The 27,062-nt window shown below is 41.5% G+C and overlaps 1 protein-coding gene across 1 annotated transcript in view; it reads left to right on the top strand.

Annotated features, from left to right (window-relative positions):
- Positions 1 to 27,062, top strand: part of NFX1 (nuclear transcription factor, X-box binding 1) — a 100,679-nt gene that overhangs the window by 34,713 nt on the left and 38,904 nt on the right. Inside the window, exons 3-8 of the mRNA XM_056520900.1 lie at positions 126 to 287; positions 8,898 to 8,975; positions 9,064 to 9,169; positions 10,542 to 10,613; positions 12,412 to 12,551; positions 25,855 to 25,954. Of these exons, the coding sequence (XP_056376875.1) occupies positions 126 to 287; positions 8,898 to 8,975; positions 9,064 to 9,169; positions 10,542 to 10,613; positions 12,412 to 12,551; positions 25,855 to 25,954 (658 nt within the window). The remainder of the gene's footprint in view (positions 1 to 125; positions 288 to 8,897; positions 8,976 to 9,063; positions 9,170 to 10,541; positions 10,614 to 12,411; positions 12,552 to 25,854; positions 25,955 to 27,062) is intronic.

Genomic DNA, 27,062 nt, shown 5'->3' with positions numbered 1-27,062 from the left:
CGCACGCACGCACTCACTGGCAGAGTTCTCCTTTAAGGGGTTAAACATACTGCCCAGCCTATGAGTTGGACACCACTACTTTTGTCTTATTCATTTGTAACGCTGACTGTTTCTCTCTCTTCCAGGGTCTTTGATTGAGCAGCTATCCGCAGAGAAGTACGAGTGCATGGTGTGCTGTGAGGTGGTCCGAGTCATGGCTCCAGTGTGGAATTGTCAGAGCTGCTACCATGTTTTTCACCTTAACTGCATCAAAAAATGGGCCAGGTCTCCTGCATCCCAAGCTGAAGGTCAGTGTTCCGCTATTGCTCACAGCGAGTTAGACCAGTGTTTGCCAAACCATGTGTCTCCAGCTGTTGCAAAACTACAACTCCCAGCATGCCCGGACAGCCAACGGCTGTCCGGGCATGCTGGGAGTTGTAGTTTTGCAACAGCTGCAGCCACCCTGGTTGGGAAACACTGATTTAGACAGATCCTTATGTATGACTTTGTTCTCTATTTAAAGGGGTACTCCGGTGAAAACCTTTTTTCTTTTAAATCATCTGTGGCAGAAAGTTGAACATATTTGTAAATTACTTCTATTAAAAAATCTTAATCCTTCCTGTACTTATTAGCTGCTGAATGCTACAGAGGAAATTCCTTTCTTTTTGGAACACTGATGACATCACAAGCACAGTGCTCTCTCCTGACATCTCTGTCCATTTTAGCAACCATGCATAGCAGATGTATGCTAAGGGCAGCATGGTGGCTCAGTGGCTAGCACTGCTGCCTTGCAGTGCTGGGGACTTTGGTTCAAATCCCACTAAGGACAACAATAAATAAAGCGTTATTATTATTATAATAACATCAGCAGAGAGAACTGTGCTCGTGATGTCATCAGAGAGCATTCCAAAAAGAAAAAATTTTCCTCTGTAATATTCATTAGCTGATAAGTACAGGAAGGATTAAGATTTTTTAATAGAAGTAATTTACAAATTAACTTTCTGCCACCAGTTGATTTAAAAGTAAAAAGGTTTTCACCGGAGGGAAATGAACTATTCTTGTGCGTTTGCAGTAGTAAATCTGTCCTATTGAATTGCATCCTGGCAATTTGTGGCGATAGGTTTGGAATAATGCTGGTGTCTATGGCAAGCCCCATTTTTTATAAGAGCGCTCACACGAGAACCTTGTCCGTCTCTCACACTTGTGGCCACTCCACGCGGTGAGCGCTCTGTTAACATTAGTGGAACACTAAGCATACAAAAATATAATGTAATTTCGTTGAAAGGTATCGTACTACTTAGACTAAGTGTGACCTTTTTTTTTTTCCTTCCTGTTTTTATTAATCTTATATAGTGTTGTTATGGCAACTTGGCTTACAATTGCCACGCTGAGGCATTGTCAGCAATGGAAAAAAGCAACAGAAGCAGGTTTTGATATGGAGAGGAATGATTAGCAGTATTGTATGTCTTATGAGAGGTCCCTCCAAGATTCCATTATGCTCCAAAATTCTGTACTAAATCTATCCACCAATGACAAAAAAATAGCATTTTTATAGAACAGCACAATGCAACATGTGATGCCTGTTATATATATATATATATATATATATATATATATATATATATATATATATATTAATTAATTAAAAGAAAATTGTTCAGTGTTTTACTTTAAAACAAATAAGACATCTGGAAAAGCTAGTGTAAAACATCAGTTGTTCTTGTGTTACACATCTATGATACAGCATATGCCATAAATGTGTGATAAGTGCAAAATGTCATTGAAAAATCATTTAACCGTTATTCTTAATTTTTAAGGCGCCAATGTATATATACCACAGCACTGGTCTTAAAGGGGTTATCTAGGAATAGGAAAAACGGAACTTATTTCTTCCTAAAACAGCTCCACACCAGTCCTCAGGTTGTGTGTGGTATTACAACTTGGTTTCATTCACTTCAATGGAACTAAGTTGCAATACCACATACAGCCTGAAGACAGGCTGTTTTCGGAAGAAATCACCTCTGTTTTTCGATTACAGGATAACCCCTTTAATTGACTTGCTGTCCCCACTGGGTACTTAGAATCAAAATTCTTTATATTAGGATCTATTCACACATGCAGTATCCTGAACATATTTGATTCTGGCTGATAGCTTCACTCCCTTCATGGCATCCTGAGTGGGGGGGGGGGGGGGGTAGAGGCGGAGTTATCAGCCTAGTGCAGTTAGGGTATGTTCACCCTGAGTAATGTGAACAGAATCTCTGCTTGCAGAATTCTGTGAGCGGAGAATCCATCTGGCGGCTGCTGCCTCCTCCATGTAGTTCTATGGAAGAGGCGGGATGCAGAGTTCATGCCTCCCATGGAACTGTATGTGGGGGGGGGGGGGGGGTACCATCGACCTCAGAGAGGTTGAAGCTACGTGCATTAGCCGCTCACATAAAGCGGCAATGCGGGGCCCCGTTTGGGAAATCGCGGGGGGGTCCCAGCGGTCAGAATCAAACACTTATTCCCTATAATGCAGATAGGGGATAAGTTGTTTTTTGCTGCAGATGTCCTTTAAAGGGGTACTCCACTGGAAAAAAAAATTTATTAACTTGTGCCAGAAAGTTAAAAAGATTTGTAAATTATTTCTATTAACAAATCTTAATCCTCCCAGTACTTATTAGCGGCACAGGAAGTTCTTTTCTTCTTCAGTTTCCTTTCTGTCTGACCACCGTGCTCTCTGCTGACACCTCTGTCCATTTCAGGAACTGTCCAGAGCAGGAACAAATCCCCATAGCAAACCTCTCCTGCTCTGGACAGTTCCTAAAATGGACAGAGGTGTCAGCAGAGAGCACTGTGGTCAGCCAGAAAGGAAATTGAAAAAGAGAAGAACTTCCTGTGCAACTGATAAGTATTGGAAGGATTAAGATTTTTAATAGAAGTCATTTACAAATCTGTTTCACTTTCTGGAACCATTTGATAAAAAAAAAAAAAAAAAAAAAAGTTTTCTAGTGGAGTACCCCTTTTTAAGAAGTAAAAACCATATAACCCTGAAGAAGAAAATCTCCTAAACAGCTGCACCGATTTTAACCCAGTAATTAGTGTTTGAATTAGCATTGAAGTTGATTGCAGCATCTAAAAGTTTCCTAAACTAGCATTTTGGTACCTCAGGGAAGCACAGGGGTCCTGATTTGCTGAGAGGATGGGTGTAGGTCCCTACCTGCCTCCATCCTGTCTGATCGGCAATCCAATCCTACAGCCTGTGGTAATGGAGTGGTGATAACACTGATCATTTCAGCGCTATGGCACAGTATTGTTCAGTGTATGCAAGTGACAGCCTGCCTAGCCAAACACCGGCAGGGAAACGGGGGTACTATCTCTGTCGGATATTGATTGGCTGAGTGGGCCAGACACGCAGAGGAGCAGGTAAGTGGTGGGGACCCATACAGGAGATCACAGGGGATCCCAGCGGCGGACTCCCCCATGAACAGACACTTATCACTTATCCTGTGGATGGGGGATATATTTTTGTTTCCCAGAGCACCCCTTTAGGGTACATTCACACATACGCAGATTTGATGCGGAGGATTTTCTGCTGCAGAGTTCAATGTAAACTAAATGACTGAGCACAGCTTCTAATCTGTAGTTACAAATCCTGCGTATCAAATCTGCGCAGAATCCTGTATGTGTGAACGTACCCTTAATGGAAATTACAGCCATGAAAATTTTAGCAGCAAACATTAAAACCAAAATGTATGTAATTCTCAAAATGTTTCAGCACAACTGTGTATTCTATAAAAGTTTTCAGGCTATAGTTGCTATATACTGTAATAAAATAGCTAATATGGCTGTACGTAACTGCAGATATGACGCATCGTTTTTCTTTAAAGGGGTTATCCAAAGATTTAAATGTATTACCTATTCACAAGAAGGGGAGATTTATCAAAGCCTATGTAGATAGGATTGGGCAGTTGCCCATAGCAACCAATCAGATCTCCTCTCTAAAAAAATGAAAGAAGCAATTTGATTGGTTGCAACTGCACCACTATTCCTGTACACAGGTTTTGATGAATCTCCCCCGATAGGTATAAATGGCTATAACTGGGCCTGTTGAGTAGATAATGAGTGATAGGATGGGATCTTGGTTGAGAACAGCATCATGGGTACCAGTGCTGCTCCTCTACAGCCCTATTGATCTCCATGGGCAGGACCCTGTACTAGACATAAACACATGTAGTGGAGATTAAGCAGTTTGTGTTTATTTTGACCATTGTGGTATGGGTTGTGCTACATGGCAAACTCAGCATTGCTATATCTCCTTTTATGTAATTGATCATATAGGTTTAAAGGGGTACTCCGCTTACTTTTCCGAAACTGGAGTCGGCTCCGAGAGCTCGTGACGTCATAGCCCCTGCACCTCTTGACGTCACATCCCTCCCCCTCAATGCAAGTCTATGGGAGGGGGCGTGACGGTTGTCACGCCCCCTCCCATAGACTTGCATTGAGGGGGTGGGGCAATTACATCACCAGCTCCCGGCTGCAGTGTTCAGAACAGTTTGCTCCAAATGCTGAGCAGCAGAGTAACCCTTTAGGATCTTAGATCTTCCATTCATTATTTGAGATGTGATTCTGTAAAAAAAAAATAATAATAATAATAATAAAATCATCTTTTTGCTCCCTGGCACTGGTTGCCACAGGAAGGGCAGCGCTCGTGGCCTGATGATGACTGGAAGAGCTGGTGAGGGATGGCCTCAGGCTGTTACACAATAGCGGACAATTGAAGGGATAATCTGGCATGTGTGCACTATAGTCCGGTGTACAGGTGACATCCCTGGGGTCATTGAGATTGCAGTCAAATGTGTTTTTCTAAATCACTTTAGCAGAGCGGATCATCCTACTCAGCTGTATGTGACTGCTGGGTACACACTGACTGCTCCATGTATACAATGAATCACAGAGTGCTGTGTAAACATACCCTTAGTACTGTACTAGCCGTGCAAAATATAACAGGGACAATAGTGAAAACGGCATCGAAAAAATCCTGGCACCTAACGTTTGGTGCGGTATTGTAAACTGGTTGTTCTATGGTGCTAGATAACCTCCTCACGTTATACTCTCATCTTTTATTAGTAGCGCTGTCTTTCTTCTTTAAAACCTGCTGCTGTTTTCTGTATTTCACCGCAGGGGCTCTGCTGATTTATCTGTGGTACATGGTTGAGGAGCAGCTCACAGCATGATGAGTGCAGCGATAAAGACTTCTACATTTTCACATGATGGATTGTGGCGTGCTGTGTAATGTCATTACTACATTGATAATTATAGGGCATTTATGTTTTCCATCCTGTGTATGGGTAGCATTTGCGGATGGCTTTAACAACCTCAAAATGCTAATTTGTGGGGCATAGTTTGTTTGCATTACATTCAGAAGATCTATATAATAGGATAAAACTTCACAAATTATGTTTAGTCCTATGTTACGTGAGGTGGTTTAGAATGAATAAAAGGTTATATAATTGACACATGTATGTACATGAAAGACAATTGTTCATGTACTTAACTGACTAGACACAATAGGCTTGTTTTCTGTTGCTTACTTATCAGCTTTGCTGTGTAGATTGGGACACAATGAGCAGAGTACTTTATTTCATTATGGTTAGAGGGTGGGTGATCCCATGGGTACCTGGAGAAGTTTTTAAAAGACATTTAATGTTGTAATTGAAGAATTTTGCATGGCTAAGAAGTTTATCTTGGACTGTTTATGACAAAATTCTTGTCCATATGACAGCTTAGTTAAAGGGGTACTCTGCACCTAGAAATCTTATCCCCTATCCAAAGGATAGGGCATAAGATGTCTCATCACGGGGGTCCCGCCGCTGGGGCCCCTGCAATCTCCCTGCTGCACCCAGTGTTTGTTTAGAGCGTCAGGTGCAGGGCCAGATGCTCGTGATGTCATGCCCCGCTCGTGACATCACTGCCACGCCCCCTCAATGCAAGTCACGCCCCCTCCCATAGACTTGCATTGAGAGGGCGTAGCCGTGACGTCACGAGCCTCCGCCCCACATCGCCAGTCATCTGGCATGGAGCGAAGTTTGCTCCGTGCCTCGGATGTCTGGGGTGCTGCAGCCAAATTCGTGGGGGTCCCCAGCGGCGGGGCGGGACCCCCAAGATCAGACATCTTATCCCCCTATCATTTGGATAGGGATAAGTTGTCTAGCGGCAGAGTACCCGTTAAGGTCTGATAAGGGCTACAATCTACTTATGTAGAAAATGAGGGTATGAGTTGGATATTACCAATGCGTTTTGCGGAAATGATGCTGCTGCCTATGTCTTTCTTTGCAAGTATTTTCTATTGATACTAATAAATGTCCATCATATCTGCTTCCTAAAGAATGGTAGAAGGGATCACATGCATGATGGATCTGGTATGCATTTTTTTTGTTCTTGACAGGATTTTTTTATGAGTTATACAATATAATTTGAGTTATACAATATAATTTTTTTTCCCCTGCCAACCTCTAAAATAGCATTCAGATGCACATGCTTCTCTCTTGTAATGGACAATATACACGTTTCTAAAATACTAGACAAACTAGATTTTACTCCTCCTCTACCCTAGATCACCAGGAAAAGGGTCATTAACCCATTTATTCTCTAAGACAAAGACTGCTGACTTAGGTCATCAGAGTTATTACTTTTATCGCTTTTACCACCCAGGATAAAATGTATTCACTAATAACCACACTAGACTGAAGGCACTATAATTAACTCTTAAGTGATCACATACAGTCATGGCCGTAAATGTTGGCACCCATGAAATTTTTCAAGAAAATTAAGTATTTCTCACAGAAAACGATTGCAGTAACAAATGTTTTGCTATACACATGTTTATTCCCTTTGTGTGTATTTGAACAAGGGAGGGAAAAAAGCAAATTGGACATAACACCAAACTCCAAAAATGGGCTGGACAAAATTATTGGCACCCTTAACTTAATATTTGGTGGCATACCCTTTGGAAAAAATAACTGAAATCAGTCGCTTCCTATAACCATCAATAAGCTTCTTACACCTCTCAGCCGGAATGTTGGACCACTCTTCCTTTGCAAACTGCTCCAGGTCTCTCTTATTGGAAGAGCGCCTTTTCCCAACAACAATTTTAAGATCTCTCCACAGGTGTTCAATGGAATTTAGATCTGGATTCATTGCTGGCAACTTCAGAACTCTCCAGCGCTTTGTTGCCTTCCTTTTCTGGGTGCATTTTGATGTTTGGGGTCGTTTTCCTGCTGGAAATCCCAAGATCTCGGACGCAAACCCAGTTTTCTGACACTGGGCTGTACAGTGTGACCCAAAATCAGTTGGTAATCCTCAGATTTCATGATGCCTTGCACACATTCAAGGCACCCAGTGCCAGAGGCAGCAAAACGACCCTAAAACATCATTGAACCTCCACCATATTTTGCTGTAGGTACGGTGTTCATTTCTTTGTAGGCCCGATTCCATTTTCGGTAAACAGTAGAATGATGTGCTTTACCAAAAACCTCTATCTTGGTCTCATCTGTCCACAAGATGTTTTCTCAGAAGGATTTTGGCTTACTCAAGTTCATTTTGACAAAATTCAGTCTTTCTTTATGTCTCTGTGTCAGCAGTGGGATCCTCCTGGGTCTCCTACCATAGCGTTTTTTATTTCATTTAAATGTCAACTGATAGTTTGCGCTTACACTGATGCTCCCTGAGCCTGCAGGACAGCTTGAATATCTTTGGAACTTGTTTGGGGCTGCTTATCCACCATCCGGACTATCCTGTGTTGACACCTTTCCTCAATTTTTCTCTTTTGTCCACACCCACAGAGATTAGCTACAGTGCCATGGGTTGCAAACTTCTTGATAATTTTGTGCACTGTGGACAAAGGCAAATCTAGATCTCTGGAGATGGACTTGTAACCTTGAGATTGTTGCTATTTTTCCACAATTTTGGTTCTCAAGTCCTCACAGTTCTTTTCTCCACTTTCTGTTGCCCATGCTTAGTGTGGCACAAACAGACACACAATGCAAAGACCAAGTGAGCTTCTCTCCTTTGTATCCGCTATTAGGTGTGATTTTTATATTGCCCACACCTGTTACTTTCCCCAGGGGAGTTTAAAGGAGCATCACATGCTTGAAACAATCTTATTTTTCCACAATTTTGAAACGGTGCCATTCTTTTTGTCCAGCCCATTTTTGGAGTTTGGTGTGACATTATGTCCAATTTGCTTTTTTCCTCCGTTTTTTTTTTGGTTTAGTTCTAATACACACAAAGGGAATAAACATGTGTATATCAAACATGTGTTACTGCAATCCTTTTCTGTGAGAAATACTTCATTTTCTAGATACATTTCAGGGGTGACATCATTTACGGCCATGACTGTGTATCTCAAAATATGTAGTATTTACCCTCAAGCCATCCCTAAGCAAAATGTTAGTGATTGGTCTTCAGTATAGTAATCTAAACCAAACCACTATTTCTGGTGTGTATGAACGGCATTAGGTTATGTTCACACAATGTTTTCCATATTTGTGAGGTCCAGGTTCTGCGCGGCTCTTTTGCGTTTTGCGTGTAAGCGTATATGTTCAGCAAATGAACATATTTGCTAGTTTGTGTTCAGTTCATTAAACTTATTGGTATACTTCAGCTGAGCTTTTTGACAGGTATCTCGAAGATATGGGGAAAATGTGACGTAAACGTAGCTTTATGTATGGGATAGCTGGGCAGTTAACACAGCATTTACTGGACTTTTTTTTTACAGTAATATAAGGCCCTATAAGGTAGTAGGTTGAGTACAAATAACTACTATTTGAATTGCATATACCTTTGCATGGTGTGCACTTGCCACCAAGTCATTATATGTAGTCCATTACAATGGAATTTTCGAGAATACATATGCTTCACTTTTGTTCTTTCAGATGGAAATAGTGGTTGGAGATGCCCCGCCTGTCAAAATGTCTCCTCTCGAGCTCCGAGCATCTACACCTGCTTTTGTGGTATGTCTTGGATGCTTAGTAAAATTGTCTTGGTAAAGATTGATCATTTTGTTAAGCGTAAACTACTTTTTACTTTTGTATTTTTAAGGCAAAGTCAACAACCCTGAATGGAATAGAAATGAAATCCCCCATAGTTGTGGTGAGCTCTGTGGAAAGAAGCGCTCTGGTCTTGATTGTCCTCATACCTGCAACATGTAAGGCTGTTTAAGACATCACAAGTCTACTTTATGCTCAGCAATGTCCACATGGTTCTCTCCTTTAAAGGGGTATTCCTGCCATATCCTCTATCCAAAGGGTGCTGCTCCCGAGGCGTGTCACAGCTAAGACCCTCGTGACATCACAGTGACGTTGCCTCCATTCATGTCTATGGGAAGGGGGTGTGGCGGCCGTCACACCCCCCTCCCATAGACATGATTGGGCTGCACTGAGATCGCTTGGGGATCCCAGTGGCAGGACCCCTTTGGATAGGGGATAAGATGTCTAAGGCTGGAATACCCCTTTAATATGATTAAAGAAACACCTTTTTATTTAGCTTATACTACAGAATAATGTAGAGGCTATTGTTTGTCTTGTGTACACCTTTTAGTTTATTTGCAATTTGTGATTTGTCTTTCATCTTTATTTCCTCTTCCCTTGGTATGAGTAATTATAAAAAATCTAATAACATCCTATAAGGATATATATATACAAGTAGTAGTATAAAAGGTAAGTGAATGATTGGGGGGGGTCTGACCACTGGGACCCCTGTGATGATCTGAACAAGAACTGACTGACCTGTGCGTGCTGCAGATGTCACACACTCCATTCATTTCTATAGAACCATCGGAGATGCCAGAGTACAACACTCTCATCTCTTTGGCGCTCTTATAGATTTACTGAAGCCCTTGTAGCACACACCCCACCCCCCCCCCCCCCCCCCCACACACTTCTCTCCTATCCTTTCCATATTGGATTACTTGTCTTTCACTGCACAACCCCGTGAAGATAAAAATTACTATATACATGATTCTAGCTGAAAGTTGTTAGAAAAGAAAGTTGCTAAAGAAGAGCTGCTACAGGAAAGGGACTGACTTTAGTATCTTATTCCCTGGCACGGAGCAATGCTGAGCTTGTCTGTGTCCTGGCTGCAGTCTGAGATTTAGGACTCCAGCATGAGTCTGAAATCTATAAAAAGGGCTTGCGGCCAGGGCTGGTAGGGAGACCCCTAGTGGTCATTTTTTCAAAGAGGAAAATTTTATAGAAGGAAGCATTTTTTTTAATAACATGCTATTGGAAAGTTATTCTGCATACATTAATCTATAATTTATAGAAGCTTCACTGTGGAGAGGCTGCATCTTTTCCGAGTCAATTTACAACACATTGATACATCTGTACTCTAGAGTACCTGTGATTATTCACTACCTAGTGACCTTCCAATACTTATACAGAGGAGATACCCAAGTGGTTTATTATTGGCTGTAGAATTCATATGAAGTTCCTTTATGATACATTCCCAATGCTTCCATGTTTTATATCAGTGCTGCTTTTCCCTAACCCTATCTCTACTTTTTCAACTTTTTTGCTTAGCCTCTGTCATCCTGGACCTTGCCCCTCTTGTCCGGCTTTTGTGACAAAAACATGTGAATGTGGTAGAACCAGGTGAGTACATATTGAGATATCGTAAATGATTTTACTTTAATGCAACAAACTGGTAATGAAATATCATTGAAAGACTGGGAAAGAAGTGTGTGAGATCCTGCTATGCTTTTAAGCATGTATTAACACCAAAAACCTGGCACGGAGGTCTGTAAAAGCAGTAAAGATGAGCAGAGTTTGAATGTGTGCCCTTTTGATGATTTTACTACTGGCCATGGACTTGAACGCTGTACGCCAAGAATGTTTATTACGGCCAATATGATTATGGTTTCTAGAGTGCACCATCCTTGCAGTCTCCTCCACCGAGTGACCATATGGAGAATATGTGCATTTGTTTCCCTTGGCATCCTCGTAGTGACATACGACAGTGTAATGAGTAATATGAGAATGTAATTAGCATTATGTTGCTGATCCTTAGAACAGACGTGTGATTATTTTTTTTCTTATGACTTTCATGTTCACATTCAAAAGCTCTCTTCAGTTTATCCTATTAAATGTATCAGATGGCCTAAGGTAGGCCATCAGTTTTAGATTGTCAGGGGTCTAACGTCCAGCAACCTTGACGATCAGCTGATCATTGGACGAGCTGGGAGTCAGACCACAGACTATCCAATATTTATTTTATTAAGAATGTATAATGCCTTTTATTGAGGTAACCCCCCTTTCAGTTTGTCTTTTATCTGACTGATCTACAACACATGTATAGTACGATCCAAACCTAATTCCACAGAACACATACATATTTAAAAGGGTTCCTCTGTAGACATTAGCCCATGTCTTACAGTACATGACATTTTTTTTGCACATTTTACTCCAATGTAACATCATGTGCTTTGTAACATATAGATTTGTGCCTAAAGGTAGACTCGTTTATGCTATGTATGTCAATTTATGAAGGCATCATAAAATAGTGGTTTTCTGCTAAGCCAAGATTTAGAGATATTGGTGAAAAATGACAAATAGCATTTACATTGTGTCACTGAAAGTAATAGCAGTGATGTATGTTGTCTGCTTTGTCAAATAGGGCACATGAAGTTATTTGTCAGAACATGTCAATAAATTAGCCTAGCTGTACCATATGCATTGGCTGAAAAGCAGTCACATATAAAACGTGGACTATGGTGTAAACCCAGCCTTACTATTGCAAATAAGGAATTCAGAATTAAAGGAGCACTGTGGTGCTAAACAATTTATCCCCTATCCAAAGGATCAGGGATAAGTGTCTTGAGGGGTTGGGTGATGGGATGGACGGGGGCTGGGGTCCGACCACTGGGACCCCCCACAATCTCCTACCCGGCGCCCCATTCTCCCCATGAACGGAGCAGTGTCCTGTATCTCCGGCTCTTCCATAGACATACATGGAGAAGGTGTATTGACCACCGCTTTGTGTGGGGTCGACAGTCTCCTTATACAGAGCGGACATCGCACAAGGAGAGCAGGGCGCCAGGCAGGAAATTTCGGCGGGTCCCCACGTTCAGACACCTATGCCCTATCTTTTGGCAAGGGGATAAATTGTTTAGCACCACAGTACTCCTTTAAAGGACCAAGTCATCATTTATCTTTTGTAGACTTGCCATCTGTGTTGGACTGCATTTATAGTTCCTCTGATCTCTTTACAAGAGACACGTTTTCTGACATGACAAAAGCCAAGTTTCTCTCAAAAGTCACCAGTCCTTTCACTTATAAGAGAACCCATTATGACATTTTCACCCTTTGCAGACACACATCTTTGTTGGCTTCTATTTTACAAAGCCTTTAGAAGTTTTAGTTCCTTCGAATAACACTGTGTACCTTTTTGCAGTCAGTCCGTTCGCTGTGGGCAGTCCTCTACTATGCACTGTGCAAATGTTTGTGGAAATCCGTTGAACTGTGGGGAACACATCTGTAATCAGGTGTGCCATGCTGGGAAGTGCCAGTCTTGCCAGCAAATTATACATCAAGGTAGGGAAACTAAGCTTTTGTGTGGGCATTGGGTATGAATGATATCATATTTAATGGATTTGGTTAAAGTACTGACCCACACAACTGCATGTCAGAATTATTACACAATCTGTCTCTTATTATTAAAAGTACATGTTCTATCCTTATGTAATATCAAGAGTGCTGTTAAATAAAAGTTAATTGTTTTAATTAGCGATGAGCAAACTTACAGTAAATTTGATTTGTCACAAACTTCTCGGCTCGGCAGTTGATGACTTATCCTGCATAAATTAGTTCAGCTTTCAGGTGCTCCGGTGGGCTGGAAAAGGTGGATACAGTCCTAGGAAAGTCTCCAGCCCACCGGAGCACCTGAAAGCTGAACTAATTTATGCAGGATAAGTCAGCCACTGCCGAGCCGAGAAGTTTGTGACGAATCGAATTTACTGTAAGTTCGCTCATCTCTAGTTTTAATGCTTGTTTATAATGTAACCGGTTTATATTTTTTATATAAAAGCGTTACTATGGTAACAGAGCATTTTTATAACACATAATCCTATTACTCTGGGTTATTGTGTCCGATTTATATCACAGGAAAATGGTGTCTCTAAAGTAACAATTTTATAGATTCAAAAAAGGATCTTCGCTGCAGCTTCTTTGACTATTGAGTTTGTTATTGGACCTTGAAGCTTGATTCATTTATTTCCAATGGAGGTGATATAGAATTGCTTCACCAGTTGCTATTCAACAAGCACTTGAACAAAGTTTGGTATGGCAGGTCTGGCTTCTCAACGCCTGGTGATCACCTGTTATCATTGGGGTGGTAGCTGCTTCTGGGTGAACATTCTAGCGTCAGGAAACATTCCTAAAACAATTGAAAGGTAATTATTTTAGGTGATGGCTGATGTTCTGCATATCAGGTTAAAGGGGTTATCCAGGAAAAAACATTTTTTTTTTTTTTATATATCAACTGGCTCCAGAAAGTTTTGTAAATTAATTCTATAAAAAAATATTAATCCTTTCAATACTTATGAGCTGCTGAAGTTGAGTTGTTCTTTTCTGTCTAAGTGCTCTCTGATGACACATGTCTCGGGAACCGCCCAGTTTAGAAGCAAATCCCCATAGCAAACCTCTACTACTCTGTGCAGTTCCCGAGACAAGCAGAGATGTCAGCAGAGAGCACTGTTGCCAGACAGAAAAAAACAACTCAACTTTAACTTTCTGGAGCCAGTTATATATATATATATAAAAAGTTTTTTCTCGGAATACCCCTTTAAGATAAACATGATGCATTAAGCAATTATCATCTTGTAATTTAAATATCTAAAACAAACACTGCAAGGTGTATGTATATGTATAAAATATATATATATACACAGCAACAGAAGAATGCAGCAGCACACTGCCAGCACAAGGATATAGGTGAAACATGAACATGCAGTTAAAACATGGAGAGCTATACAGCTATGGTGTAATAGATGCAAATGTGAAACTATGAAATAGTGAGGCACTTAGCTCGCAAATTTGTCTCCGCCGGCGGTCAAATAGCTTGGACCGTCCCACCGCGATAAGGTGGCCTCATTGAGACGGACCCTACACTGTGAATATGCCTCTGTGTGAACAGTTCAGTAAGCATGGCAGGATCTGGAACATCCAAGACACCTTATATACACACCTGATAGAGGTGGGTGGGGTGCAAGGCCAACATGGAGGTAGCCACTCCCCCGTATGTGCAATACAGACAAAGAATAAGTCAGCCAGCACTTTAGTTGATACCAAACTATTATATGGACCTGGCCTACAGGTGCACGCTACTAGGCTAGATATACAGCAACAGAAGAATGCAGCAGCACACTGCCAGCACAAGGATAAAGGTGAAACATGAAAATGCAGTTAAAACATGGAGAGCTATACAGCTATGGTGTAATAGATGCAAATGTGAAACTATGAAATAGTGAGGCACTTAGGTCGCAAATTTGTCTCCGCCGGCGGTCAAATAGCTTGGATATATATATAACAGACAATCTTCGCATCCCGAGAGTAAAACAGCAGAGCCCGGACACTTGAATCATACTTTACCATGATGTTGCTCCAGCAGTAGAATGTTGAAAACTCCTGGGCAAAGAGTAACAAGTTTAAAAGATGTACCAGAAATCCCATGCAAGTCTATGGGACTTCCGATATATCTCCTGATCACAGAGTGTGCATGTCATAAACCTAGAGAAAGTTTGTCACAACAAGACAAATTCTATCTAGGTTTATGATTTGCACGAACCCTGTAGTCCTCAATATTCATGAGGACCTTCTCCCAACGGTCGCTGATTGGCAGACAGCTGTCAGTCAGCGGGCTTGTGGGCACAGGGAGCATTAGGGCATGGTGCTTGTTCTCCTAAATACCAGATCTGCTGCACTGAATAATGTAAGTAATACATTTTTCTTTTCAGCTTTTCTGTCAGATAAGGCAGCATAAATCTTGTAGCATATTAACTTTAAGGAGTTGGAGTAGGTTCATACGTACAGGATCTGCTGCATATTTTCTGTAGATGATTTTGTTACTCATTGAGGTCAATGAGTAGCAAAATTAACTGCACAAAATATGCAGAAAAAAAAATATGCAGCAGATTCTGTACGTGTGAACCTACCCTTAAAAGGGAAAAATATAAACTGTGAAATCCCGTTTATGCCTGTAAACAGTTGTATAGGGACATTCAGGAGTTACATCAAACATATAAATAAAAGAAGCTAGGCAGCTCTGCGGAACCGATGAAACTATACTTCTGTTCACATAAAAAAGTGGTGTTTCAGCTTGACAAAAGCCTCATGGGGAGGGCTGAAATGTCCCCTTTTGTAGGTGAATAAACCATGGATTCATATATAGAGTGTTGCTTACTTTAGTGTATAGAAATAATTCCTGATTTATAAATAAAGTATAGAAGGAAATAAAAGGGGCTATATTTTAACACAAGTCTTGCCAATATTTACTGTTAAGGCATGTAGAAGTCATATGATAGAGGCCCATCTCTTGAGACCCCTTCTATGGGCCAGAATGGAGAGTCAATCAGCAGGTATAGGAAAGCAAATAGCATACATCTGGTTTTGTGTTCCAACCGGTCCCCAACAAATAGGGTGTGAACCTAACCTTGAGCAAGGTTTCAAAAGTATTTTTCTGTATTTAATGAAATATATACTGTAGTCTCTCAACTATACAATAGCTTTAAGGGAAACTCCTTAGTTTCATGCTGCTCCAGGAATAGACATAATCATCAACACTGATAGGCCGCTTCTGTACATAATTGTAGGACTGAAATACCCCATCATTACAGAGGGATCGTACATATAAATAAAACCTTGCTGGAATGGATCTTCAAGTCATCAAAGTGGTGCTCAGTGACGTCTCTCCACTCTGCCAACCCTTATTGATCAATCAGCATTGTTTCATAGTGAACCCTATGTCATTTTAGTCTTGGAGAGAGCCTGGGATTTGGGCGGGATGAACATAAGTTCCCTTTTAAAAGTAATGTCAGCTGTATTTGCTACTAAGAGCCACAGATACCATTGGATAGCTGTTAGTGTACAAAAAAGCAAATTAGAGCTGATGGTTGCTAGACTTTTATAAAAATTGCCAATCTTAGCCAAGTGTCAAGGAGGCGGTGCTAAGCTGCTCTAGTGCCCTAGCCTGGAACTTCTCCTTACTCACCCTCCATTCCCAGCCCCTCCTTGATATATAAACAAAGGCTCTTTACATCAATTAAGGAGAGGCTGGGAGGTGAGGGTGAGCCAGGAAGCATGCCAGTCTGTAGCATTTCAGCTGCTCAGCACCTTCTCCTTAACACTTGAAAAATTAAATAGTAATGTATTAGAGTAGCAATGTACTAAGCAGTATTAAAAATCTGTTAGTGAGAATTTTCGGTTATCAGTATCACCCGCACCAACCTATTGGGGGGGGTGTGTGTATGTATGTGTATGTGTGTATATATATATGTATATATATATATATATATGTATGTGTATATATATATATATGCAAATCCAAAAATGTTGCAGTATCTTGTAATACCTTTTTTATTGGACTAACAACATTTTGTAGAGACAATCTTTCGGGATTCCTCCCTTTATCAAGTCCAAAGCAAATCTAATCTCACAAGTAGAAGACACAGGTTACATCTTACAAATATGCAGGGGTTAAGACAATAGATGCGGAGAATTCACACTAAGATGGGCCATAAATTGTCCTGTTATAGGAACACAGACTAAATAGATAAGGATGAGAAAAAGGGGGAGGGAGGGGGGAGCAGGGGAGAGACTGGTAATTACGCAGGACAAAGTATGATGAAAAAGAGAATACAGTACAGTTATAAGAAATTTTGATGATGCGATAAGAAGCTCAAATCCACATTGAGTCCCCTGTTTTTCGAGTCAAAAAACAGTATCATTTTGGCTTCAAATGTCTTTCTCTCTTGTGTGTTTTTGAAATTCCCTCTCAGTATCCTGATTGTAAGGTCATGTATGGAGTGGCCTGTTTGGGTAAAATGGTGTCCATCTGGGGTGCCATAGTCATTTTCTTTATGGCGGTTGATGGAATGTTTGTGTAGACTTATCCTTTCGTTGAGTTTCCGGCCGGTTTCACCAATGTAGCTTCCCATGTCACACTTGGTGCATTGTATCATGTAGACCACATTTGGGGATGTGCAGGAGTATAATTCACTAATGTTATATGTCTTGTTGTTGTGGGTGGCTTCCATCTTGGTGCAGATATGTTGGCAGAGTTTACAGCGGGGTTTGGTGCAGGGTTTGGTCCCATTGTCTGTGTCTGTTCTTTCTGTAGGTAATTTTCGTCTGACCAGCTTTTGTTTTAAATTGTGTGGTTGTCTGAAGGCCAAGGGAGGTTCAGGGAAGATTTCTTTTAGCATCTCATCTTCCGCCAATATCGGCTGTAGGTCCTTGATAGTTTTGCGTATTTCTTCAAGGGCTGTATCTGTCTGTATTGTAGAAGGTGTTCCCGTGGTGTTTGAAGGGCGGAGTGTATTTTCCTATTGATTGTCCTAAGTTTGTATCCTTTTTGTTTGAATTTCTCAGACAGTGTTTGTAGGTGCAGGTCTCTGTCATCAGGGTTGGAGCAGATGCGATGGTACCTGGTGGCTTGGCTGTATATGATGCCTTTTTTGTGTGTGATGGATGGAAACTGGATTTATGTAGATAGCTGGATTGGTCTGTGGGTTTTCTGTATTCAGACGTTTCTAGTGTGTCCTTGTTTATTGTGACAGTAGTGTCCAGGAAGTTAACACTTTCTGTAGAGAAGTCCATTTTGAGTTTGATAGATGGATTGAATGTGTTGAAGGCATCATGAAACTTTGAGTTTTTCTTTTCCTTCTGTCCAAATGATGAAAATATCATCGATGTAACGGTAATATCTGTAGAGTTTGTGAAGTTGTTTGTCTAGAAATCGTTGTTCAAGGTCAGCCATGAATAGGTTGGCATATTGTGGTGCCATCCCCATTGCATCCCCATTGCAGTGCCCATCATTTGTAGATATGTGTCACTATTGAAGCTGAAGTAGTTGTGTGTTAGGATGAATTCTATTAGTTTAGTGATGACTCCAGGGCTGTATTTCCAGTTATGGGTTTGGGACGAGAGGAACAGAGAGCAGGCATCAATTCCATCTCTGTGAGGGATGTTGCTGTATAAGGATTCTACATGCATTGTTACTAATATGGAGTTGGCAGGCAAGTTTGTAATCTGATTGAGTTTAAGAAAGTCAGTGGTGTCCTGAATGAAGCTGCTGGTGTTTTAATAGGTTTTCTACTAAGCCAGAGATCTGTTCCGTTGATGTGTCCATACCTGTTATTATTGGTCTGCCTGGGTTCCCAGTTTTGTGGATTTTTGGAAGCATGTAGAATGTCTCTGTTATGGGATTTGTGGGTATGAGTGTCTCTAATCCTTTCTGTGACTCTTTTGGGAAGGATTCGATCAATTTCTTCAATTCCAGGGTGTATTCTTTGGTCCCACAGACCGATCCAGCTATCTACATCAATCCAGTTTCCATCCATCACACACAAAGAAAGGCATCATATACAGCCAAGCCACCAGGTACCATCGCATCTGCTCCAACCCTGATGACAGAGACCTGCACCTACAAACACTGTCTGAGATATTCAAACAAGAAGGATACAAACCTAGGACAATCAATAGGAAAATACACTCCGCCCTTCAAACACCACGGGAACACCTGCTACAATACAGACAGATACAACCATCACCAAACGTACCACTGGTAGCCACATACAATCTGGCCCTTGAAGAAATATGCAAAATTATCAAGGACCTACAGCCGATATTGGTGGAAGATGAGATGCTAAAAGAAATCTTCCCTGAACCTCCCATCTTGGCCTTCAGACAACCACACAATTTAAAACCAAAGCTGGTCAGACGAAAATTACCTACAGAAAGAACAGACACAGACAATGGGACCAAACCCTGCACCAAACCCCGCTGTAAACGCTGCCAACATATCTGCACCCAGATGGGAGCCACCCACAACAACAAGACATATAACATTAGTGAATTATACTCCTGCACATCCCCAAATGTGGTCTACATGATACAATGCACCAAGTGTCACATGGGAAGCTACATTGGTGAAACCGGCCGGAAACTCAACGAAAGGATGAATCTACACAAACATTCCATCAACCGCCATAAAGAAAATGACTACGGCACCCCAGATGGACACCATTTTACCCAAACAGGCCACTCCATACATGACCTTACAATCAGCATACTGAGAGGGAATTTCAAAAACACACAAGAGAGAAAGACATTTGAAGCCAAAAGGATACTGTTTTTTTGTCCTGCTTAAAGGAGTAGTCCAGTGGTGATTCAGCGGTGAGCAACTTATCCCCTATCCTAAGTATAGGGAATAAGTTGCAGATCGCGGGGGGTCCGACCGCTGGGGCCCCCTGCGATCTCCTGTACGGAGCCCTGACAGCCCGCGGGAAGGGGGCGTGTCGACCTCCGCACGAGGCGGCGTCCGACACGCCCCCTCAATACAACTCTATGGCAGAGCCGAAGCGCTGCCTTCGTCAATCTCCGGCTCTGCCATAGAGATGTATTGAGGGGGCGTGTCGGCCGCCGCCTCGTGCGGGGGTCGACACCCGCTATCTCGGCAAAAAGCCGGGGCCCCGTACAGAGAGATCACAGGGGGCCCCAGCGGTCGGACCCCCCGCGATCTCAAACTTATCCCCTATCCTTAGGATAGGGGATAAGTTTTTCACCACTGGACTACCCCTTTAATTACCTCTCCCCTGCTCCCCCCTCCCTCCCCCTTTTTCTCATCCTTATCTATTTAGTCTGTGTTCCTATAACAGGACAATTTATGGCCCATCTTAGTGTGAATTCTCCGCATCTATTGTCTTAACCCCTGCATATTTGTAAGATGTAACCTGTGTCTTCTGCTTGTGAGCTTAGATTTGCTTTGGACTTGATAAAGGGAGGAATCCCGAAAGCTTGTCTCTACAAAATGCTGTTAGTCCAATAAAAAAGGTATTACAAGATACTGCAACATTTTTGGATTTGCATCTGCATCACTGGACTAATACGGCTACTCAAATTTACTATATGTATAATATTGTGGGTGACACTGATGAAAATGATACTTACTGCATTCTTCATTTTCTTAATATACTAATGAGGAGCTTGGTGCATAGAGGGCATTCCTAAGCCCCTCATGCAAGGCGACGTCTGTCTTTAATCTTCATACAAATTTTTCATAGCCCTATGCTGAGGCTTCTACGCTGCAAAATGGAACTCCACTCTACAGCATAATACCTCTCCTCTGCTGTGAATTTTCTCTTTCGAGAAGACAGATTCCACTTCATACCTCCTGTGGCCGGCTGCACGTGCAGAGGAGAGGCGTTATGCTACAGAGTAAAGCTCTAGCACTAACCAGTAGGTTATAATGATTCCCTTTAACATTTTGCATGCTGAAACTGCTGATGTTGTCTTACAGTGCCTTGCAAAATTATTCACCCCCCTTGACTTTTTTCGGATTTTGGGACATTACAGCCTTAAGTTCAATGTTTTGTTAATCTAAATTTTATGTGATGGATCGGAAATAGTCTAAGTTGGTGAAGTGAAATGAAAAAAATATATAAATAAAACTATTGTTTAGAAATAGAAAACAGAAAATTGGCATGTGCATATGTATTCACCCCCTTTGTTAGGAAGCCCATAAAAAGCTCTGGTGCAATCTAAGTGTCACATGATCTGTCCTTACATATACACATCTTTTTTGAAAGTCCCCAGAGGCTGCAACACCTAAGCAAGAGTCATCAGTAACCAAACACTGCCATGAAGACCAAGGAACTCTCAAAAAAAAAAGGGACAGTGTGTAAGTACCAAGAAAATAGAAAGCGAAGAACTTACCCGGTACATGTCCTCAAGGGGTGGCTGGTCACCGAACAGGGTCTTCAGCAGGGAGGCGGTAGATGGAATGGGGGAGCTCAGACGCCGGCAATGGTCCGTATCACGCCAATGGGCAATTCGTCAGACTGTACAATCGTCATCACTCTACGTTTTTAACTCTCTTGCTGTAGAAAGAAACAGGTGAACAGAAAAAGCCCTTCCAGATGAGTGTTAACTCATAATGTGCCTGACATAACCAGTGAAATAAGTTAAAAACAAGAAAAGGAGAAATGATCATGTGAATAGGGGATAGAATAATTTACAATAAGGCTCCAAGCTCATTTTTATCATTGAGCTCTATGGGACCAGTCGCATCTACTCGTAGAATCAGCCTTCTTTCAGTAGTAGTTTATCGTGTTTATCCTTCCCTTTTATTGTTGTATCCACTTTTTCCAGAGCCACAAATTTTATTTGTTTAAACTCGTTCTTATGGAAATTTTGCATGTGATGGACTAATCTTGCTGAACCCTTTCCTGTAACGAATGTCCTCCTATGCTCTCTTGTACGGTGAAACAAGGGGCGTATGGTTTTATCTATGTAATACCTGCCACACGGGCAGATAACACAATATACAACCATCTTCGATCTGCAGGTTACAAATTGTTTAGCATTGATAGTATGTCCTCCCAGATTGAATTCCTTTTTTCTCAAATTACATTCACAATATGTACATGAGCCGCAAGCATGGTTTCCCCACATATTTTCGTTTTCTAACCAAGTACTTTTTCTGTTGGCTTCTTTTTCCTTTCAGGTAATCCCTTATTGTTTTATTCTGTTTATATGTAATGACAGGTGTTTCTTTTGTAAAATACAGGGTTACTCTGTAGGATAAACCAATCAGCATAAATGGATCTTTTTATTCTGTCATTTAGAGGTCCATTTTTAAACAGAAAACAGTGTGTTCTTTTTTCATTTTATTTACCAGTAATTTTTCCCTGGGAATTTTACTGATTTTCTCTCTGGCTTGGGTAAGGACTTTCCGGGGATATCCCCTAGCAACCAAACGTTTTTCCAAGTCATCTGCTTGTTTTGAGAAAATGGCAGGGTCTCTGTTTATTCTTTTTAAACGTACTAGCTGACTGTATGGGATACTGGTTTTAACTTTTTTCGGATGTAATAAATTTTTGGGGGGCTTTTTCTGAATCCAAAAGTGGTGATTCGCCCATTAATGATTTAAATCTTTACATCAAGAAATTCTATTGCATTCCCTCCAAAAACTGAGGGGTAGAACATATTCATTTAGTTTTGGAGGGAATGCAATACAATTTCTGGATGTAAAGATCGAAATCATTAATGGACGAATCACCACTTCTGGCTTCAGAAAAAGTATGGCAAAAAATACCATACTTCATTACAATTCATCACATCCGAAAAAAGTTAAAACCAGTTACCCATACAGTCAGCTAGTAGGTTTAAAAAGAATAAACAGAGACCCTGCCATTTTCTCAAAACAAGCAGATGACTTGGAAAAATGTTGTTAGGGGATATCCCTGAAAAATCCTTACCCAAGCCAGAGAGAAAATCAGTAAAATTCCCAGGGAAAAATTATTGGTAAATAAAATGAAAAAAAGAACACACACAACGAGCAATTTTTTCCTTAAAGGGGTACTCCGCCCCTAGACATCTTATCCCCTATCCAAAGGATAGGGGATAAGATGTCAGATTGCCGGGGTCCCGCTGCTGGGGACCCCGGGGATCGCTGCTGCAGCATCCCGCTATCATTACTGCGCAGAGCAAGTTCGCTCTGCACGTAATGACAGGCAATACAGGGGCTGGAGCATCGTTACGTAACGGCTCCGCCCCTCGTGACGTCACGGCCTGCCCCCGTCAATACAAGTCTATGGGAGGGGGCGTGGCGGCCCCGACGTCACGCTGCTCCGTCCCCTGTATCGCCCGTCATTACGCACAGAGCGAGTTCGTAATGATGGCGGGGGGCCGCAGCGGCGATCCCCGGGGTCCCCAGCAGCGGGACCGTGGCGATCTAACATCTTATTCCCTATCATTTGGATAGGGGATAAGATGCCAGGGGCAGAGTACCCCTTTAAAAATTGACCTCTAAATGACAGAATAAAAAGATCCATTTATGCTGATTGGTTTATCCTACAGAGTGACCCGGACAATGCGTATTTTACAAAAGAAACACCTGTCATTACATATAAACAGAATAAAACAATAAGGGATTACCTGAAAGGAAAAAGAAGCCAACAGAAAAAGTACTTGGTTAGGAAATAAAAATATGTGGGGAAACCATGCTTGCGGCTCATGTACATATTGTGAATGTAATTTGAGAAAAAAGGAATTCAATCTGGGAGGACATACTATCAATGTTAAACAATTTGTAACCTGCAGATCGAAGATGGTTGTATATTGTGTTATCTGCCCGTGTGGCAGGTATTACATAGGTAAAACCATATGCCCCTTGTTTCACCGTACAAGAGAGCATAGGAGGACATTTGTTACAGGAAAGGGTTCAGCAAGATTAGTCCATCACATGCAAAATTTCCATAAGAACGAGTTTAAACAAATAAAATTTGCGGCTCTGGAAAAAGTGGATACCGTATATACTCTAGTATAAGCCGACCCTGAATATAAGCCGAGGCCCTTAATTTCACCCCAAAAACCCAGGAAAAGTTATTGACTCGACTATAAAGCCTAGGGTGGGAAATACATCATCCCCCCTGTCATCATCCAGACCCCCGTCATCAACTCCCTCATCATAATCACCGCCTGTCATCATCCCCCCTTCATCATCACCGCCTGTCATCATCACTACACCGCCTGTCATCATCACTACAACTCCCAGCATGCCCGGACAGCCGATGGCTGCCCAGGCTTGCTGGGAGTTGTAGTTTTGAAACATCTGGAGGTCCGCAGGTTGAAGATCACTGAGGGCGGAGAGTTCACTCGAGTATAAGCCGGGAGGGAGGGGGGGGGTTTTCAGCACGAAAAATCGTGCTGAAAAACTCTGCTTATACTCGAGTATATACGGTACATCAATAAAAGGAAAGAATAAACACGATAAACTACTACTGAAAGAAGGTTGATTCTACGATTAGATGCGACTAGTCCCATAGGGCTCAATGATAAAAATTAGCTTGGAGCCTTATTGTAAACTATTCTATCCCCTTGGATCCTATTCACATGATCGTTTCTCCTTTTCTTGTTTTTAACTTACTTCACTGGTTATGTCAGGCACATTATGAGTTAACACTCATCTGGAAGGGCTTTTTCTGTTCACCTGTTTCTTTCTACAGCAAGAGTTAAAAACGTAGAGTAGCGTGATGACTATTGTACGGCCTGACGAAGGGCCCGTTGACGTGATATGGACCATGGTCAGCATCTGAGCTCCCCCCGTTCCATCTTACCGCTATCTGCTGAAGACCCTGTTCGGTGGCCAGCCACCCCTTGAGGACACGTACCAGATGAGTTCTCAGCTTTCTATTTTCTTGGTACCTACACATTTGGAATATTCTCAGTTTCCGTGCAGCACCTCCTAGGATCCTAATTGGGTTTTACATGCTCCATTTCCATTCATTGTCTGCATACTACCAATGTTGCACCTATAGCAGTAGTATATTCAGTGCCAATTCACTTCTGCTTCTTTTTCTGGTTGTCACAAGTAAGGGACAATGTTGACAAGTACAAGTCAGGGTTAGGTTATAAAAAAAAAAAAAAAAATTAAAAACAATATCCAAATCTTTGATGATCCCCAGGAGCATCATCAAATCTCTCATAACCAAATGAAAAGAACATGGCACAACAGCAAACCTGTCAAAGAGACGGCTGCCCATCAAAACTCATGGACCGGGCAAGGAGGCATTAATCAGAGATGCAGCACAGAGACCTAAGGTAACCCTGGAGGAGATGCAGAGTTCCACAGCAGAGTATCGGTACATAGGACGACAATAAGCCGTACGCTCCATAGATTTGGGCTTTATGGCAGAGTGGCCAGAAGAAAGCCCTTACTTGTAGCTAAAAACAAAAAGGAACATTGTGAGTTTGCGAAAAGGCATGTAGGACACTCCCAAAATGTATGGAGGAAGGTGCTCTGGTCTGATGAAACTAATATTGAACTTTTTGGCCCTCAAAGAAAATGCTATGTTTGGCGCAAACCCAACATATAACCCAAAGAACACCATCCAGCAGCCAGGACAGGGAAACTGGTCAGAGTTGGATGGATGGTGCTAAATACAGGGCTATTCCGGAGCAAAACCTGTACCACTCTGAATGATGTGAGGCTAGGACAGAGGTTCATCTTCCAGCAGGACAATGACCCCAAACACACTGCTAAAGCAACACTTGAGTTGTTTAAGGGGAAACATGTAAATGTGTTGGAATGGCCTAGTCAAAGCCCAGATCGCAATCCAATGGAAAATCTGTGATCAGACTTAAAGATTGCGTTCACAAGTGCAAACCATCCAACATGAAGGAGCTGGAGCAGTTTTGCAAGGAGGAATGGGCAAAAATCCCAGTGGTAAGGTGTGGCGGCTCATAGTGACCTATCCAAAGTGACTTGGAGCTGTGATTGCCGCAAAAGGTGGCTCTACAAAGTATTGACTTTATGGGTGTGAATAGTTATGCTCATTGACTTTTCTGTTATGTTGTCCTATTTGTTGTTTGCTTCACAATAAAAAAAAAAATAAAAAAAAAGATTCAAAATTTTGGGTATGTTCTGTAAAATAAATTATCAAAATCCTCAAACAATCCATGTTAATTCCAGGTTGTGAGGCACCAAGATACAAAAAAAAGTCAAGGGGGGGGGGGGGGGTTTAGGGGTGAATACTTTTGCAAGGCACTGTGTATGAATTGTGTAACTGAGCTGAGATCGATCTCATTTATGTGTCTTCTCTGTTTGGATCCTGGTCAGCATGCTATTGCGGTGGCAGCTCTCGTGATGTGTCATGTGGAACAGACAAGGATAACTATGATGGCTTTGGAAACTTCTCCTGCCAAAAGCTGTGTGGCAAGTAAGCATCAATGCTTCATTTTTAAAAATCAAGTAATTATTATAATTTTTTTTTTTTTTTTTTTTTACCGAAATCAGATTGCTTCCTTTATTTTCAAAAAGGCCTCTGAAAAATGAAAGAAGCAATCTGATTGGTTGCTATGGGCAACTCAGCAAATTTTCCTGGACAGGTTTTGATAAATCTCCCCTATTGTGTTTTCGCAACAGTTCTTAGTCTTGGGGAGATCATCTACTTAACTGGGAATGTGAGTAGACTGTATAAAAACTAGCAATAAGTGATACACCTGATTTACCATATCCACCACCCCTTTCCAATTTGGGACATGATTACATAATCTGGTAATCTGGAAAAGATCTGCTGAATCTTCTTTTACCTATGACAAAGGGGTACTCCTGACATCAAATTATCTCCTATTGATAATAATCCTATAAAAGAACCGTAGAGGAGTTCATACAGGACTATTATGCAAAAGGTAGAAAAAAGCTGCGACATTCATACCTTTTTTTTATTCGATTTACACACCTCACTACCAAAAAAGGCAATTGACACCAGACATCCTTTTAGTTTTAAAATGCTGAATAAGAGGGACTAGCTTAAAGTCTGGGAATATTATAGATACTTGAATGCCCAAATATTTATTCACCGATTTTACATTTCAAAGGGGTATCAATAGGCGTAAAATCTAGAGGCCTATCCTCCATTGCCATTAACTCTCTGGCACAATTACTGGACAATTCTGAATACTGTCCATATATTGTATTAGTTTCTTTTACATTCTGTAAGGTTTTAAGTATCAGCAAGAACTAAAAGCATGTAGTCAGCATCCACAGCAATATAAACCCCCTAATATAAGCCGGGAATATCTTAATCTTCGTCAAAAAGAACAGTGGAGATTGGACAACTCTGTATAGTTTCCCTGCAGCCTTTTGGGCCATTAGGAATGCCACTGACAGAGTGCCCAGTGGCTGCAGGCTAGTGGGCACTTGGTGTGCGAACTCTTCTGTGCAATTGGAGATAAGGCTTTCTAAAAACAGTTACCAGACCGTTCTCAAGAATTCAATGTGGTTGGCACCTTCCACTTTCTCTGGGACATCCACCAACCGTTTCT

This window comes from Hyla sarda, chromosome 5 (assembly GCF_029499605.1).
Source record: "Hyla sarda isolate aHylSar1 chromosome 5, aHylSar1.hap1, whole genome shotgun sequence".
NCBI lineage: Eukaryota > Metazoa > Chordata > Amphibia > Anura > Hylidae > Hyla > Hyla sarda.
Note: the sequence above shows the minus strand (reverse complement) of the source record. Positions and strands in the feature narration are given on the sequence as shown.